General features: G+C 55.0%; 2 protein-coding genes across 3 annotated transcripts; both read left to right on the plus strand.

Moving 5' to 3' along the window:
• Positions 1-1,977: 1,977 nt before the first annotated feature.
• Positions 1,978-11,863, plus strand: LOC309612753 (interferon regulatory factor 4-like). 2 transcript variants are annotated; one of them, XM_082358876.1, is made up of 8 exons: positions 1,978-2,583; positions 7,819-8,008; positions 8,316-8,416; positions 9,206-9,317; positions 9,437-9,502; positions 10,276-10,647; positions 11,266-11,384; positions 11,621-11,863. In XM_082358876.1, the coding sequence occupies exons 1-8, from the start codon at positions 2,077-2,079 to the stop codon at positions 11,729-11,731; spliced, it is 1,578 nt and encodes a 525-aa protein (XP_082215002.1). In that variant the 5' UTR covers positions 1,978-2,076; the 3' UTR covers positions 11,732-11,863. The 2 variants fall into 2 exon arrangements, with proteins under 2 accessions (XP_082215002.1, XP_082215003.1); XM_082358877.1 differs by having other exon boundaries at positions 11,286-11,384; positions 11,621-11,748.
• A 2,462-nt stretch (positions 11,864-14,325) lies between these two features.
• Positions 14,326-15,776, plus strand: FOXS1 (forkhead box S1). Its single transcript, XM_082358910.1, has one exon. It carries the CDS (start codon positions 14,524-14,526, stop codon positions 15,514-15,516), a length of 993 nt encoding a protein of 330 aa, XP_082215036.1. The 5' UTR covers positions 14,326-14,523; the 3' UTR covers positions 15,517-15,776.
• Positions 15,777-16,672: the final 896 nt, after the last annotated feature.

Here is a 16,672-nt window from a genome sequence, read left to right on the forward strand (position 1 = left end):
CACAACTAAGAGTTCAAATGCCTCAACTAAGGAGCCCACCTGCTGCAACTAAGACCCAGTGAAACCAAATAAATAAATAAATTTTTTTTTTTAAATGGGGGGCTTCCCTGGTGGCACAGTGGTTAAGAATCCGCCTGCCAGTGGACACAGGTTTGATCCCTGGTCTGGGAAGATCCCACATGCTGAGGAGCAACTAAGCCACACGCCAAAACTACTGAAGCCCCCGCGCCTAGAGCCCGTGCTCTGCAACAAGAGAATCCACCTTAGTGAGAAGCCTGCACACCACAACGAAGAGTAGCCCCCACTCGCAGCAACTAGAGAAAGCCCATGTGCGGCAACGAAGACCCGACTCAGCCAAAAAACAAAAACAAAAAAACTCCATTCCTATCATCTCTAGGACAAACAAAACCCCTTGATCTGATGTTCCAGGTCCTTCATGATGCTCCCCGCCCCCTTCCATTGCTGCTTTTGCCACACTCTGGCTCAATAACAGCAATAATACCACTCATTTATTGAGTACTCACTATGGGCCAGGCAATGTGCCAAACACTTTACCTGCATCTCATTGAATCCCCAAGCAGCCCTGTGAAGTAGCTGGTCAGCTAGCAAGTGGTGGGGCTGGGATTTGAATCCAGGCAGTCTGGCTGCGGATCCCATCCTTGTCATTACTATGACTCTGCTTACCCCCCCAGAAAAAAATGAAGAGATTGCCTGACACAATCAAGACTCCTGCTTAGATGTAATTATTACTCTTGTATTTATTTTTTTATTTTTAATTTTATTTTTGGTTGCGTTCGATCTTCGCTGCTGCGCACAGGGTTTCTCTAGTTGTGGTGAGCGGAGGCTATTCTTCGTTGTGGTGTGCGGGTTTCTCATTGCAGTGGCTTCTCTTGTTGTAGAGCACAGGCTCTAGGCGCACGGGCTTCAGTAGTTGTGGCACGTGGGCTCAGTAGTTGTGGCGCATGGGCTTAGTTGCTCCGTGACATGTGGGATCTTCTTGGACCAGGGATCGAACCCGTGTCCCCTGCATTGGCAGGCAGATTCTTAACCATTGCACCACCAGGGAAGTCCCATACTCCTGTATTTAATCATATGAACTTTTTTGTGCCCCATCAGAGCCCTACAGCTCTGAGTTTGAATCCTGGCTGTGACTGTAGAAGTGTCAGAGCTGGGTGGCTGCTGCCATATGAGGACAGAGGTGGGGAGCATGAAGCAAGGCCCCGGACAGGTACACATGAGGGACAGTGCTCCCAGCCTCTGGTCAACACCGGCTGGCCATCCAGCTCGGTGCTCCCTGCAGTGAGGGGTGGTTTCTCCCTCTCAGAGCCTCAGTTTCCCCAGGTACACAGCCAGGGTGGAGCAGTCTGAGCTACTTGACCTCTTTCATATCACAACCCCCCTTTGACAATTTAATGAAAGATACAAACCCTAGAAAAATGCATAGAGATGAAACAATTGCAGACACTTTGGGCGGGTCACGGACCCCACCTGGAATCCATAAACTCCAGGTGCAGCTGTTGGGAGGCAGTGGGGGGCACTGTTCAGGCTCCTGGGCTCTGGGGGCAGAGAGTCCTGGGTTCAGATTCTGGCTCCCCCAGGCACTAGCTCTGTGACCTCAGTCCTCTTAACAAAGTAGGTAATTACACTCCTCTCACATGCTGTTGTGAGAACCAACTGAGACACTGCAGGAAAGGCTTCAGCCAGGCCCAGCACCGTGGTGAGCAGTCAGAAAGGGACTCCCAATATTTAAGGAAATATTTCTCCAAGGGTGACCCATGGACCACCTGGATCAGAATCCCATGGGGGGACTTGTTTAAAATGCACGTTCCTGGACTTCTTACCCAGAAAATCTGATTCTTCAGGTCTGGGATGGCGGCTAGGAGTATGCATTTTAAACCAGTCTCTGCCTCCCAATTCTACTGGGAGTTAGTCTGAGAAGCACTATGCTTTTCCCACCTCTACAGTCCAGGTCCTGGAAAGAGACTAAGTTTCCGGTAGGCTGGGAAGAGCAGAAAACAGGTGCAGGGATGGTGCAAGGGACGCCTCTGAGCGCCCTTAGGGGGCCCCCCTCCAGGGATGAGCAGAAACCGGGCTACCCCACCCCGTACCCTTCAGTGGGTCTTGGTGGTGCCTCTAGCTGCCCCCTACGTGAGGACCGACGCCCTCCAGGCCAGGCGACACGGGGAGGGGCGACAGGGCCTCTGGGGAGCAGAAAGGAAAGTGAAACCTCCCGCCCAGACTTTCGCTTTCGCCGCCTCCACGCGCCGTCCAGGTGGCCCCCGCGATCCCCTGTCGCGCTGGGGTCCGGCCGCCGCGCTCCCCAGACCTGGTCCCCGGAGCACTGCGTCCCCGATGGCCGGCGACCCATGGCGGAGGGACGAAGGGAGGGTCCCCGACAGCAGGCGACTCATGGCGGGGGCCGGGGGTCCCCTGCGCCTCCGCGACTGGCTGGTGGCGCAGATCGAGAGCGGGCGCTACGCCGGGCTGCGCTGGGAGGACGCGGGCAAGACCCTCTTCCGCATCCCCTGGAAGCACGCAGCCAAGCAGGGCTACCAGGCGCAGCAGGACGCGGCGCTCTTCAGGGTAAGGGGGCGGGGGCCGGGGGTCGCCGGCCCGGCCCGGGAGGGCTCTGCGCGCACACGGTCGCAGAGTCCGGAACCGACCCGACACACTGTAACCTCGGGCCACAGGTTCAGCCCTTAACCTCAGTTGTCTCTAGGTTGAGGGTAGTGTTCTCTATACATGGGAGACCCTCCCACACCCTCTTAAAAGAGAATCAGACAAGGGCTGCATAACCTGCACCATCCCCACCCCTCAGGGGACCTCTCCTCCCTCTCCATGAGGAAATTAGATGCCACCGCCACCGATGGAAATTCCCTCCACTTCCCACCCCTAAACTGTTAACCCCAGCAGCTTCAGGACATTTTCTGTGCTTTCCAACACCAGCCCTTCTCAGGGACCTCCTCCAGGGATGCCCTCCCTTTCCTTGGACACCATTAACTTCCACCAAACTGGCTCTTTCCCACCAAGATTGAAACTCTGGAATCTCTCCCATGAGCAATAAGCAACCAACCGCATCCCAGGCCACCGCCACCATCCCAAACACCACAACCGTCTCCAGCTCCTGTTTCTCTGGCCTCCCCTCTCCTTTCACAGGGTGAAGCACCTAGAAAGGGTCTTCTGGACACCAACTCCCTCACTCACACCACCCCCCCCAGCTCCTCCCCCCCCCCCACAGTGTGGTTTCTCTCCCTCCTGCTAATGTCTCTAATTGCCAAATCCAAGGATGCCATCACTATCATCTTCTTGGACCCCTGGGTGGGTCTAGTGGACCCTCCCTCCTCCTTGAAACAGTCTCACTTGGTTTCCAGAATCTGTGTCCCCTCCCCACTCCAGCCCTGACCTCTTTTCCTCCTACCTTCTGGCCCCTGCTTCTGAGCCTCCATCCCTTCTTCTCCTCTTTTGGGGCTCTCAGCACTCTCTCCTGGACCTCCCTCCTCACGTCCCACTCTCCCCTTCCACAGCCTCAGTGTGGAGCCCAACGGTTCCCAGCCTCCCATCCAAGCCCCAAGCCTGCTGGTCTGACAGCCCAGACCTCTCAAACTCAGCACCTCCTAATACCACACTCGTCAGCTCCCTCCTACAAACGTCTGTATTTCCCAAAATGGAAGATGGCACCGATCGCCACCGAGACCCCAGAGCTAGGCACCTGAACCCTGGCCGCTTCCCTCTCCTGCAATCTCATTCTAATCCATTTCCAAGGCTTTTGGCTCTTACTGCAGAACTGCTCTTTCATCCATCTACGTGGACCCATTCCCACCATCTCTCACCAGGATAACTGAATGCCCTGCTTTCCCATCCCTCAGCTCTCCCCTCAGTCCTCCAGAGGGATATTTCTAAATGTAAATCTTGCCTTGGCACTCCCCTACTCAGAATCCTTCCATGGCTCCCCATTACTCTTGTGATAAAGTCCCAACTCCTTACCAGGACCTCAAAGCCCTGCATGAACTGCTCCTCCCTGGCCTCTGTCCATCTCTCTCCACTCCTTCCCCAACTTTAGACCCAGCCAGACAGTTCTTTCAGTCTCCAAATGCTTCCTGTCTCTCTCACCGTGAGACCTTTGTACATTCTGTTTCCCCTGCCTGGAACACCCTCTCTTCTTCACCTTCACTGGCCAACTCCCATCATGCTCAGCTTAAACATCTCTTACTAAAGACAAGCCTTCCCTGATGCCTTCATTTGCTTAATGCATTTATGAAGCTCTCAGTGCTTCTCCCCAGTCATCCCTGATTCCTTCTGCTTCCGCCATTGAACAGCTTTCCCTATGAATTATAAGTGCCTTGTATGAGCCTGCCTCCTCCAGCTGCCCATGGGTGGTGACCTTGAGCACAGTGCCTGGCCCACAGAGGACTGGTTCAGTAAGTGTTGAACAGGTGGTTACCTGGCCTGCTCCTTAAGGCTACGTGCTGTTCAGAAGTGGGAGATTCTGGAGACTGGCCCTCCCTGTCCCTCTTTGGAGCTGCTTTGACCCATCCCTCAACCCACCACTGACACACGTGACTCCCTGGCTTCAGGCCCTCCTGGTGCCTCAAAGTCCACGGGCTAAAGCTTGGCCTTCGAGGACATTCATGATCCAGCTTCAATCTGTCTTCTTCCTTAATTCCTCTTCCCCTCCCTCCACCACATACAGTTGATCCTCATTATTCACAGATTCCATATTTACAAATCCTCTTACTCGCTAAAATTATATGTAATCGCAAAAGCGATATTCAAGGCACTTTTGCAGCCATTCACAGACATGCACAGGATGGCAAAAAAAAAATTGTCACCAACATGCATGTTCCCAGCTGAGGTTGAGCAAGGTGACAACTCTAGTTTCAGCTCTTCTACTGTAAACAGGTGTCCTTTCGCAGACAATATTTAGCCCACGTTTTGAATATTTTTGTGCTTTTTGTTGGTGATTTCACTGTTTAAAATGACCCCCAAGCTTGCACAGTGTTGAAGCGCTGTCAGTATTCCTGAGCACAGCAAGGCTGTGACATCCGTAAGTTTCTTTCAGACGTGAGTTACAGTGTTGTTGGCCATGAGTTCACTGTTAATGAATGAACAGTTTATATTAAATAAGGTGTCCTTCAACAGAAACACTCATAGAACAAGGTTAGGTATTGACCAGTTGATGAAAATGGGGTGACCAGAGGCTCGCAGGAACCTAGCCTTGTATTTCCCTTAGGAGTGATGGTTCAGTGTTTGCTAACTCAGAGGTTGTGTAAATTTTATAGAACACAACTACCATGAATAACAAGAATCAACAGTACACATACCCTCAGACGCACACGTCAGCTCCAGTCACTCCAGGCTGCTCACTGTCCCCCGCGTGCATCATGCGCTTCCGTGCCTTTGCTGAAGCTGTTCCCCCTGCCGGGAACGTCACTCCACCTGGCAACTTCCTATTTATCCTTCGAGGCCCAATTTGATTCATTCAACAGATATTTAGTGAGCATCTCCTGTGTGCCAGGCACCACTTTAAATGCTTAGGGGCACAGCAGTGTCCCCAAAGATCCCTCTCTCATCATGGTGATAACACCCTGTGCCTTGAGCCCAGGTTACCTTTGAGTTAGAGCATCCTTAACGTAATGAGTAAGTACTGCAATAAATAAGCACTGTGTGCCAGGTGCTGTGCTAAGCACATTACATAGACCGTTCATCTTACACTCGCCACGACCAGGTGAGGTTAGGTATTACTGGCACAGTTTACAGACAACAAAACCAAGCCTTAAAGGTCTCACCACTGGCAAGAGACACCAACAAAGGAACTGTGGCTTTTCAGTCTGGTGTCCCACTAAGCCTGGGATCTCCGAGAGCAATGACTGAGTGTGATTTATCAGTTAAATCCCCCGCCCCCCATCCCTGAAAGTGAGCAATGCGAACAAGACATCTCCTACTGTCCTCCCCTTTGACTACTGTGCTCCAGCCTCACTGGCCTTCCTTGAATCTCTCCCACCCCAGGACCTCTGCGCTTGCTGTTCCTTCTACCTAGTACAGCCTTCCCCCCAGCTCTTTGTCCGACTCCATCCTTCTTTTCAATCAGGCTTCAGCCCAAATGCCACTTCCTCCAAGAGGCCTTTTCTTTTTTTTTTTTTTTTAATAAATTTATTTATTTATTTATTTATTTTTGGCTGCGTTGGGTCCTCGTTTCTGTGCGAGGGCTTTCTCCAGTTGCGGAGAGCGGGGGCCACTCTTCATCGCGGTGCGCGGGCCTCTCACTGTCGCGGCCTCTCTCGTTGTGGAGCGCAGGCTCAGTAGTTGTGGCTCACGGGCCTAGCCGCTCCGCGGCATGTGGGATCTTCCCGGACCGGGGCACGAACCCGTGTCTCCTGCATTGGCAGGCGGATTCTTAACCACTGTGCCACCAGGGAAGCCCCTAACCACTGAGCCACCAGGGAAGCCCCAAGAGGCCTTTTCTGATCACCCTCTCTAAAGCAGCCGCTCATATTATTTACTTATTTATTTAGTCCCTCTACCACAACAGTCATTCTAATGTGTTTAATGAGTATCTTTGGTTTGTATGTTTTCTTGCAAAGTGGGCATTGCTGTTTCGTGTGTATTCTTACCTTATATACATCATAATTGTGTCATAGATCTCATTCTGTGTCTTACTTTTATTTCACTCAAGGTCATGCTCTGAAGATCTATTCTTGTTCTCTGTCCATCTGATTTTTTTCTAGATGCTGCATAGACTCTATAGTGGGCATCTATTACACGCACTCCCCCACCTACTTTCCCAGGGATGGACACAAGTTTGCTTTCCAGACCACAAATAACGCTGCAGTGGATCTGCTTGCCCTGGTCCCCTCGTGAGCCTATGCGAGAATTCCTTTGGAACTGGAATTTCTGCTCACAGGGTATGCTTATACTTAATTGGACTAGGCATGCCTGATTGCCCTCCAGAAACTCTGCTCCCATTCCATGCCCACCAACAGTGTCCACATCCCAACCAATTACTGGCTTATCCAACTGGCTAAATTTTGTAAGCTTACAGGTGATACCTCATACTTTTATTTGCATTTCTCTGGCACTAATGAGTTTCAGTACCTTCTCCTATGCTCATGGGCTTCTGGTTTCCTCTTCTGTAAACCACCCATTCTTGTCCTTTGATAAGAATTTTTCTTTAGGGGATGCTTTCTGTTTCTTATTGATTTGCAGAAGTTCCTGTATGTTCTAGATCTTAGCCCCTTGCTGATTTCAGACATTGCAATTTTTTTGCCTTATGGTTCATGCCTTTAAAATTTTGGTTAAGAAGCATTCTCTGCCCCTAGAAGATTTTCTTCTACATTATTTCCTATTAAGTTTATAGTCTTACCTCTTACTTTTGGTTTTTTAATCATCTGGAGTCCACTTTGTTTGTGGCAATAGGTAAGGATTTAGTTTTATGGCTCTCCAGATAGCAAGTCACTGCCAGCATTTTATATCCCATCGTATTATTTTTTTTATTTATCACAATCCGTAATTTGGAATATAGTTATTTCCTTTCAGCTGTTTGCGGCTGCCTTCTCCCATTAGACTTGAGTTCCTTGAGCACAGGGACCATGTATGTCTTGTTGTTCCCCATTTAGTCCTTAACTTGGGCCTGGCACATAGCAGGAGCTCAAGGAATATGTGTTGGATGGAAGGAGGGAGGAAGAGAAGGAAGGAGGGAGGGGCCGAGGGACAGAGGGAGAGAGAGAGAAGGGTGGGAGGCAAGGCAGCCCTCATCCCTTTTCATGGCACCATCCCCATCTCCCACGCTATTCCTCCCCCAATGCCCCTGCTCATCCCCAGGCCTGGGCCATATACAAAGGCAAGCACCTAGAGGGCGTTGACAAGGAGGACCCCTCCACCTGGAAGACACGGCTCCGCTGTGCCCTCAACAAGAGCACTGACTTCTGTGAGGTGCGCTCGCGCAGCCAGCTGGACATCTCCAACCCCTACAAGGTCTACCGGCTCCTGTCTGACGGTGCCCACAGCCCAGGTACCATCCTGTCCCTGGAGGTAGCAGCTGAGGATGGCTCTCTGGGCAATAAGGACCTCACATTGCCCATCTGTAAAATGGGAAATGGTGGGCTTATTGAGCTTAAACTCATGGGCTGGTAAACCTAGAAGGACCTTACAGTTTATCTCCCCATTCGAAAAGGAGGAAACTGAGCCCAGAGAGAGGTGGGCCTTGCCTGAGATCATGCAGTGAGCTGGGTTACTCTGGTCTGGGATCACCTCAGACAAGGTTGAGGGGGTTCCCCTTGGGGCCCAGTAAACCACAGACTATTTCTTGCTTCATCCAGTTACCAGGGCTTGTGCTCCCTGTAAAGAGGAGGGCATTCTTCATAGCCAGCAGGTGCCCCCTGGAGAAGTGACAGAGCCGGCCTGCAAGACAGAAGAGCAGGTCAGTGCGTCCTTCCAGCCCCTACAGCCTTGCTAGCCCAGTCACCTGGCACCCATACCGCCCCCTCTATAATCTCCAGCACATTCATCTCATCCTCTCCATCAGCTCCTGCCCATCACTGTTCCCATCCATCAGCTCTACTTCCTGCCTCTACTCCATCTCTGCCATCATTTTCATCTCCTCCATTCTATTCTCCTCGACTCCATCATTTCTGTCCCATCGTCTCCACCATCTTCACCTCCATCACTCTGTCTGCGTCAGCCCTATTTTCTCCCATTTCAGCCCCTCTTCCCTGTCATCATGGGGTCAATCACTCTGTCCCCACTCATCCCATCAGATCCACTTCCATCGCTGTATTCCCTTCACCTGCATCACCTCTAGCTCTCATTGTTGCCATCACCCCTATCATCTCTATCTCCATCACTGTCTGTATCACTCTTACTCCACCCCATCACCTCTCCCCCTTCATCTGCGGTTCATTCCTCTGTTCCCATCTCCCCATTAGCCTGGTTCATTCCACTGTCCCAAGTGCCCCCATTCCATTGCTCTATCACCCCATCTCCTCATTCACTCCTAGCACTTTTCTCTCCCTGTCACAATGAGCTTCACCTCCAAAAACCCCATCAACTCTCTCTTTAACTCTACGGGGTAAACCTCAAAGTCCCTATCAAGCCCGGCTGGCTTTCAGTCTGCCCAGACCTCCCTCTGCCCCAGTTTAGACTGTCTGGAAGCTCCTGTGGCCCACAGGTCTCCTCTTCCACCCTCACGACCCTTTCTCCCGATGCTCAGGTTGGCTCCAGATTAGTCACAGAGGATAAGGACAAGGAGCAGCCCCCCAGGCTGGCCCAGCAGGACTCCCTGCCACCAGCTGCCCTGCCCCCAGGCCCTTTGGCTGACCACAGTAAGGACTGGGTCTCCTCACCCGCCCCTGCCTCCTCCCCGGCCTCTTCCAGGACCTTGATCTAGGGGTCGAGGGACCCAGGGTGAGGCGATGCCTTACTGCTTCCCCTCCTTCTCCAGGGTACCAGGCTCAGGATCCTGCTCACCCCTGGGGCCCCTCGCCTTCTGAGGACTTCAGCAGCCCCGGTAAGGAATCTGAAGGCCCTCTCCTCTGACCCCTGTGCAGAACTGGGGAGGACCTAGGGTTGGTGCCGAATAGCCTCTGTCTCCCACCCAAAGCACCCAGCCCAGACTCCAGATAACAACAGCTAACATTTGTTGAGGGCTTAGCTTATACCAGGCATCCTTCTAAGTCTCCCCACAGCCCTGTGAGATAGATACTGCCATTCTCCCCATTTTACAGATGCAGAAACCAGACACAGAGGTTAAGAACCCTGCCCAAGGTCACACAGTTAGTAACCCTGGGAAAGTTACTGTCAGATCACAGCTCCTAAGGGGCAGTGAGAGATTAGAACCCAAGGGCCTGGCTGTAGAGCCCACAGCCCTAACCACTGAGCCTACTGCTAGCTCTTCATATGGGAGGCTGCTGTTTTGTTGTTGTTGTTGCTATTATTATTATGATTATTTCTACCGGCATTTAAATATTTGTCAGGAGGAAATTCCTAGAATCCCAGAATCCCAGAAATTCGGGCTGGGAGGGCGTCAGTGTCATGCCCCCATTGTACTGATGGCCCCAGACCCTATGCTTTTGAAGCTCAACTACTAGTTTGTTTATACTGGAAGCTGCTATTATTTACTACCACCACTACTACTAGAATTACTATTATTACTTATAGGGAGGGAGTGTCAAAAATTCTCGAGGTGGCGGCCGGGTGACCTCTGGGTTCCCTGCCCTGTTGTGAGGGGAGGGGGAGCCGGCGCCGCCAACGCCAGACGCGCGCCCCCTCCCTTTCCCGCAGATTTTTGGCTGCACGTGCGACTCTTCTATGGCGCGGAGCTGGTGCGCGAAGCCACAGCGCGCGCGGCCGAGGGCTGCAGCCTGAGTCCGCGCGCGGCCGCCGCTGCCGCCGAGCTCCTGCTAGGGCCGCCGCCGCGCGTCGCGCAGGTTCGTTTCCCGGAGCCGCCGCCCGGCGCCCGCGTGCTGCGGCGCCTGCTGCCCCACCTGGAGCGCGGAGTGCTGCTCTGGGTGGCGCCCGAGGGCGTCTTCGCCAAGCGCCTGTGCCAGGGCCGTGTGTACTGGCGCGGCCCGCTCGCCCCGCACCGCGCGCGGCCCAACAAACTGGAGCGAGAGCGCACCTGCCAGCTCCTCGACACGCGCCGCTTCCTCGCGGGTAAGAGCGCGACAGCGGGGCCGCTGGCGGCGCGGGGCGGAGTGGCCGGGCACAGGGGTCGGCAAAGGAAGGCGGACAGAGGAGAGTGGGCACACGAGATGTGGGCGCGGGGCGATGGACTTGACGATGCTGGGCTGGAGTGGGCATGGAAACAAAGGACATGACGCAGACGCACCGGGAGTGGGAACGAATATGGGCATCGGGAGGGCTGGGCACAGATTAGACATAGGCGTATGAGAGGTGTAGGCACGCGGCAGGCTGGGGCACTGGGTGTGGGACATAAGCATAGGACTTGGGCACGTGTTGTCATAGGGCGTTAAGCATAGGGTGGGCATCGGGGGCACTGGGCACAAGATAGGCATAGGTGAGTGGCAGTGGGCATGGGGTGGGCATAAAGGCATGATAGTGAGCATAGGGCACGAGGCACGGGGCATGAAACCTAGAAGTGGGAGCAGATGTGGGACAGGAGGCAGGTGTGGGGAGTGGAAGTGGGCATAGGGCATGGGCACACAATGGGGATGTGGGCTTACGGGACGTGGGCATAGGATGTGAGCACAAGGTGGGCACCAGGTGGGACGCCCCATCTTGGCCCAGACCCCACAGTCTCGGTGCCCATAGAACTGAGAGCCCACCTGCAGGATGGTCGCCAGGAGCCCGAGTACCAGATCCGGCTGTGCTTTGGCGAGGAGTACCCGGGGCCCCCGGACCAGCCTGAGGAGCGTCTCATTATGGCCCATGTGAGTCACCTCCCACTCCAGGGGAGAACCACACCCTCCAGCCTCCCCGAACGGCCTCTCACTGCGCCCTCCAGTCCTAGCTCCGCCCCGGACCTCCCTTACAACCCTCTGATCTGGAAAACCTTGCGTGTAAAATGCATGTGGAGAGGGGCTGTCACTCCCGCCCACCCCCCAACAAAGGGTGTGGGTAAAGGGGAAGGTTGGCTCATTGCCCCACCCCCACCCCCACCCCGCAGGTGGAGCCAGTCTTCGCGCGGGAGCTCCTCCTACACTCGAAGCTCCACGGCCAGGTGCCTCGATGGCGCGTTCCCAGCCCCGCATCCCCGACAGCGTCACTCACCTGCTGACGCAGCTGAGTCGGCCCTGAGCGGCTGTTTCCCCCTCCCGTACCCTCTAAAGCAGTCCCCACAGGGTGCAGATCCCACCCCAGCCCTGCCCCAGCTGAGCCAGGGATCTTTAGGTCTCGCCTCAATCATCGCCCAGGTTGAGACAGCGGAAGCCAGTCACGGCCTTCAATCTCTCAGCCAGTGAGATGGAGCCCCGGGAACCCAGGAAGGAGGCGCGTAAGCGGACAGCCCGGCACCTGGGCCTGGGGCGACAGGCTTGGGAACCAAACTCGACCTTGAGGTTCCAGAAATAGCAATTAGGGCAGAAACAAGACTTCATCTTTTTGTGAAGAGCCGTACATGCCTATAGCGGTTTACCTAAAGCAGACCTTACCTGCAATTGAACCATTATAAGGTTTGCTTAAAGCTGAGTTTACTGGGAGTTCCCTGGTGGTCCAGTGGTTAGGACTCTGTGCTTCCACTGCTGGGGGCCCAGGTTCGAGGGATTCCTCGTGGGGGAATTAAGATCCCGCAAGCCCCCAGGTGCGGCCAAAAAAAAAAGGGGGCTGAGTTTACCAATAATAAGATCCTCCGCATAGTTTAGACTGAAACCCAACCAGTAACAGAATTGCCCCACCTCTGAGGGGCTGTGAGTTTCCAGACCCTCCTTTCACCTGCCACAAGTCTCTCTTCTTTTGGGGTGGGTGGGGAGTAGTGAGGGGAGGGGGTCCCAAAGCAGAGGACTTAGCCTGAACCTGGGGCTTTAAATGCTAACCACTGAACCACCGCCAGTAGATACTGTCTTTGGAGAAACTGAGGCAGGCCTAGGACAGAAGCCAAAGTGGGAGCCAGGAGTCCAGCCCCTGCCCAAGCCCCCCCAATCTTTGCAAACTCTAGGTTGTAGGGAGTCCTTGAGAATTGGGAGGGAACCCTCTCCACCATGAAGGCAGTGACCCTGCCTTGTCAGTAAAGTCACTGTTTTCTACCCCAGATATCAGACCTTTTACCTTTTCTGATTTCTGACTTTATTTATAGGAATTCTTTTACAGATGGCAACATAATAAATCTTTTAGTGACACATTAATAAGCTACTTTTATGGGGGGAAACCTGTATGATTCAATAAAGGACAGAATCAGTCGAATCACTGGTTTTAAAATTCATTCCATGAATGTTTATTGAGCACCTACTCTGTTCCAGGCAGATACTGGACACTGGGGATAGAGCAAATCATGGTCCCTATTCCCTTGGGGGTCACAGCCAGTTTTCCAGTGGGGGCCCAGTGACAGTCCTCTACCCCTGCCCCTCACAGAAGGAGTAGTGTTAAGGAGTTACAGAATTCTGGGTTGAAATCACAGCTTTGTCACTGACTAGCTGTGCCACCTCAGGCAAGTCACTTAACTTCTCTGAGCCTTAGATTCCTCATCTACTCAAAAGAAGCTATCAAGGCCTCTGGAGCAGAGTTGGTCTGAGAAGTAAATGTCGAGAGGGGAGGGGAGCTGGCCTGGCATGGAGAGTGGCACACAGTAGGGGCCCGATGACTTGGTTACTTGTGGGTGGGAGAGTGTGGAGGAGGCTGCCCCATCCTCCGGAAGGCTTGACTGTCTGTTCTGGGCTTCGCTGTACCCTCGGCCCAAGGCTGCAGCTATCGGGGAGCCTCAGTTCAGGGTGACAGTCCTCGTCATGCCCAAACCCCTACTCTGTGCCAGGCTCTCAAAGGGCACTGGATTCAGTGTAAGGGAGCCCGTTGCATCCCCACCACAGCCCGAACAGCTGCAGAGTCTTCAGTTCCATTTTACAGATGGGAAACGGAGGCTCAGCCAGGGTCTTGGTTGAGAGCCTCTTGGGAGGGTGGATGGCTCTGTCCAGATGTCTGTCCTCCCCACAGTAGTCACTAGAGGGCGCCAGGGCTCAGCAAACCGGGTTGGGCCGGCCCTCGTCCCCACCCTAGGTGCCCCACCCCTCGTAGACCCCAGTGCTAGGAGGGCAGGGAACAGTGTGACCTCGAGTGCTCTGCACTGTGGGGAGGAGAAAGTAGACCCCAGGCCTGGGAGGAGGAAGAGAAAAGAAAGGGGGAACCGGAGGTGGGGACTTGAGAGGCCCCTGAGGCTTTTCTCACAGGAACTCCCTGTTCTCCAGCTCAGACACAGATGCTACCTCTCTCCTCTCTCATTAATGTGTGTGTGTGTGTGTGTGTATCTCCCTCCTCCTCTCTATCTTTGTGGATTCCTTTCTTTCTCTCATTCAGTGATTCTTTTTCTGTACTCTGTGTGCACGTGCGTGGGGCTGGCTCTCTGTCTCCCTTTTTTCTGTCTATTTCTGCTCGTTGTCTCTCTTTAAGTCTCTGCCTGTATCTTCTCTGTATGTTCCTGTCTCCCTCTTATTATGTCCTCACCTCTCTTTGTCTCTGTCTCTCTGTCTCTTTTCACTCTCTTTCCATCTCGGCCTCTATCTCTCTTTGTTTCGTCTCTCTCTCTCGCTCAGTTTCACATCCTGTCCCTCCTCAGCCACCACCAGCCAGCACATGTGGGCTAAGGGTCTCAGTCCCTTCCCTCCCGTCTCCTCACCCCTGGCAGCTGCTCACGGCTTCCCAATCCTGGCCTCTCCTGCCCGCCCCTCTTGGGCCTTGGGGGAGGGGGCGAGGGAAGAAGGGAGGGCAGCCTGGCGGGCCCACCCCTTTTTGCCTTTCCAGGCTGGGAGGCTGGGCCAGTGGGCCTTTTAACCAGCCTGGGCAGGCTGTGCCGGACACCAGCCCTGGATACCGTGCCTGGCCCCTGCGGTTCCGGCAGCCGCCAGCCTGGCCAGCCCGGTCAGCATGCAGCAGCAGCCCCCACCCGGGCCCCTGGCCCCTGCGGCCGAGCCGACCAAGCCTCCCTACAGCTACATCGCCCTGATTGCCATGGCCATCCAGAGCTCACCGGGGCAGCGGGCCACGCTCAGTGGCATCTACCGCTACATCATGGGCCGCTTTGCCTTCTACCGCCACAACCGGCCCGGCTGGCAGAATAGCATCCGCCACAACCTGTCCCTCAACGAGTGCTTTGTCAAGGTGCCCCGTGATGATCGCAAACCGGGCAAGGGCAGCTACTGGACGCTGGACCCCGACTGCCATGACATGTTCGAGCACGGCAGCTTCCTGCGCCGACGCCGGCGCTTCACCCGACGGGCAGGCGCCGAGGGCGCCAAGGGCCCCGCCAAGGTGCGCCGCAGACCCCTCCGAGCCACCAGCCAGGACCTAGGAGCCCCCGACGCTGCGACTGGCATGCAATGCCCGTTCTCACTGGAGCCGCCAGAACCCAAGGGCCTAAGCTTTGGGGGTCTGGTGGGGGCCTTGCCAGCCAGTGTGTGCCCAGCCGCCACCAATGCCAGGCCTCGGCCACCCTCGGAGCCCAAGGAGATGCCCACGCCCAAGCCTGCAGGTCCAGGGGAGCTCCCCGTGGCCACCTCATCTTCCCCGAGCCCCGCATTTGGCTTTTCTGCCAGCTTCTCTGAGGCTGAGGGGTTTAGCAAGGCCCCTGCCCCCATCTTGACCTCCGAGGCCACCATCGGGAGCAGCTACCAGTGCCGGCTGCAGGCGCTGAATTTCTGCATGGGGACTGATCCTGGCCTTGAGCACCTCTTGGCCTCAGCAGCCCCCTCCCCTGCACCACCCACCCCTCCAGCCTCTCTCCGGGCCCCGCTGCCCCTGCCAGCTGACCCCAAGGAACCCTGGGTTGCAGGCAGCTTCCCTGTCCAGGGAAGCTCCGGCTACCCATTGGGGCTGACCTCCTGCCTATACCGGACGCCAGGAATGTTCTTCTTTGAGTGAAGCCAGCCGGCCTCAGGCAGTCCCTGCAGAGCCCCTGCCAGCTACACCCTCCAGGTTGAGCCTGACTCTAGGATCTGGGGAGCTCTCAAAGGACACAGGCCTGGCAAGCCCACAACAGCCGGGACAGGAAGCCAAGATTGGAGTGGTGAACACTCAGCCAGCACCCAGGGTCTCTGGACAGACTTGGGGGTGGGGGAAGCAGGGCCCCCTTGGGACTTACTCTATGGCTCTCAGGGCCAATAAAGCCAGTGTGATGATGAGGGTCAGTTTGCTGGATGGTTGGGGACTGAGGGCCAGGACACCTGGCTCCGTGGGGGGGCGTATGATTGTGGGGTGGTATGGCAGGGACGGGGGACCCCAGATAGAAATGTCCCACATGAGGCTTTCTCCTGCTGGGGACTTTCTCAGGGAGTTTCCCAGGAAGGCCGAGGAAGGGGGAGCGGGCAGTGGGAGAGAGAGAGGAGGGATGCAACCAGGAGAGACACCAGGCAGGAGTGAGGCTGGGCTGGACCAAGGGGCTGATTCTCCAGCCCCAAACTCTGTGACTCAGCACCTCACATTATGAGCAGCCACAATAACTGTGACCATTTGTGGCAGTGATCCTGTCCTGGGCTCGTATATATCCTTTCACCAAATCCTGGGTGGTACGGAATGTTATCTCCATTTAACAGTGGTGGGAACTGAGGCTCAAAGAAGTTGGGGCTCACTAGCTCCGGCTCCAAATGACAAATGAGTGGCAGAGAGGAAATCAAAACCAGGTCTGTGTGGCTCTACCCCCCGCCCCTACCTGCAGTTTGCGTGAGGATGCAGGGTGACCCACAGGGTGACCCCCCCAGAGGGAGGCGGGCTTTTTTTGAATCCTGGCATGCCAGGGCTAAAAAGCCACCCCTCACCCCTTGCACAGACAGGGAACCCAAGGTTCAAAAGGCAGGCACACTTCCCTTGTCTGGATTTCCCGCGTGACTGGGAGACCTCCCCGAGCCCCCAGCTCTCTGAGGTCTCCTGGTGACTCTTTAAGAAAGCATTTCCCTCATGGGGGGAGGCGGTGGCTACCCTGGGCACAGATTAGAAGAGACTGAGCCTTGACCTTTGGCCTTCTCTAGCTGCCCCCTTGGGTGGAAGCAGGAGAAGTGGGTATAGTCGTGGCCCCCATCAG

Source organism: Balaenoptera borealis (assembly GCF_965194805.1).
Source record: "Balaenoptera borealis genome assembly, chromosome: 16".
Taxonomy (NCBI): Eukaryota; Metazoa; Chordata; class Mammalia; order Artiodactyla; family Balaenopteridae; genus Balaenoptera; species Balaenoptera borealis.

Excerpts from the sequence above, each read along its gene's own strand:
- LOC309612753 (XM_082358876.1), top strand. The coding sequence starts at position 2,077 with ATGAGCAGAAACCGGGCTACCCCACCCCGTACCCTTCAGTGGGTCTTG. Across the intron at positions 8,417-9,205 it reads CCTGCAAGACAGAAGAGCAG|GTTGGCTCCAGATTAGTCAC; the intron begins GTCAGTGCGTCC and ends CCCGATGCTCAG. Across the intron at positions 10,648-11,265 it reads CACGCGCCGCTTCCTCGCGG|AACTGAGAGCCCACCTGCAG; the intron begins GTAAGAGCGCGA and ends CGGTGCCCATAG.
- FOXS1 (XM_082358910.1), top strand. The coding sequence starts at position 14,524 with ATGCAGCAGCAGCCCCCACCCGGGCCCCTGGCCCCTGCGGCCGAGCCG.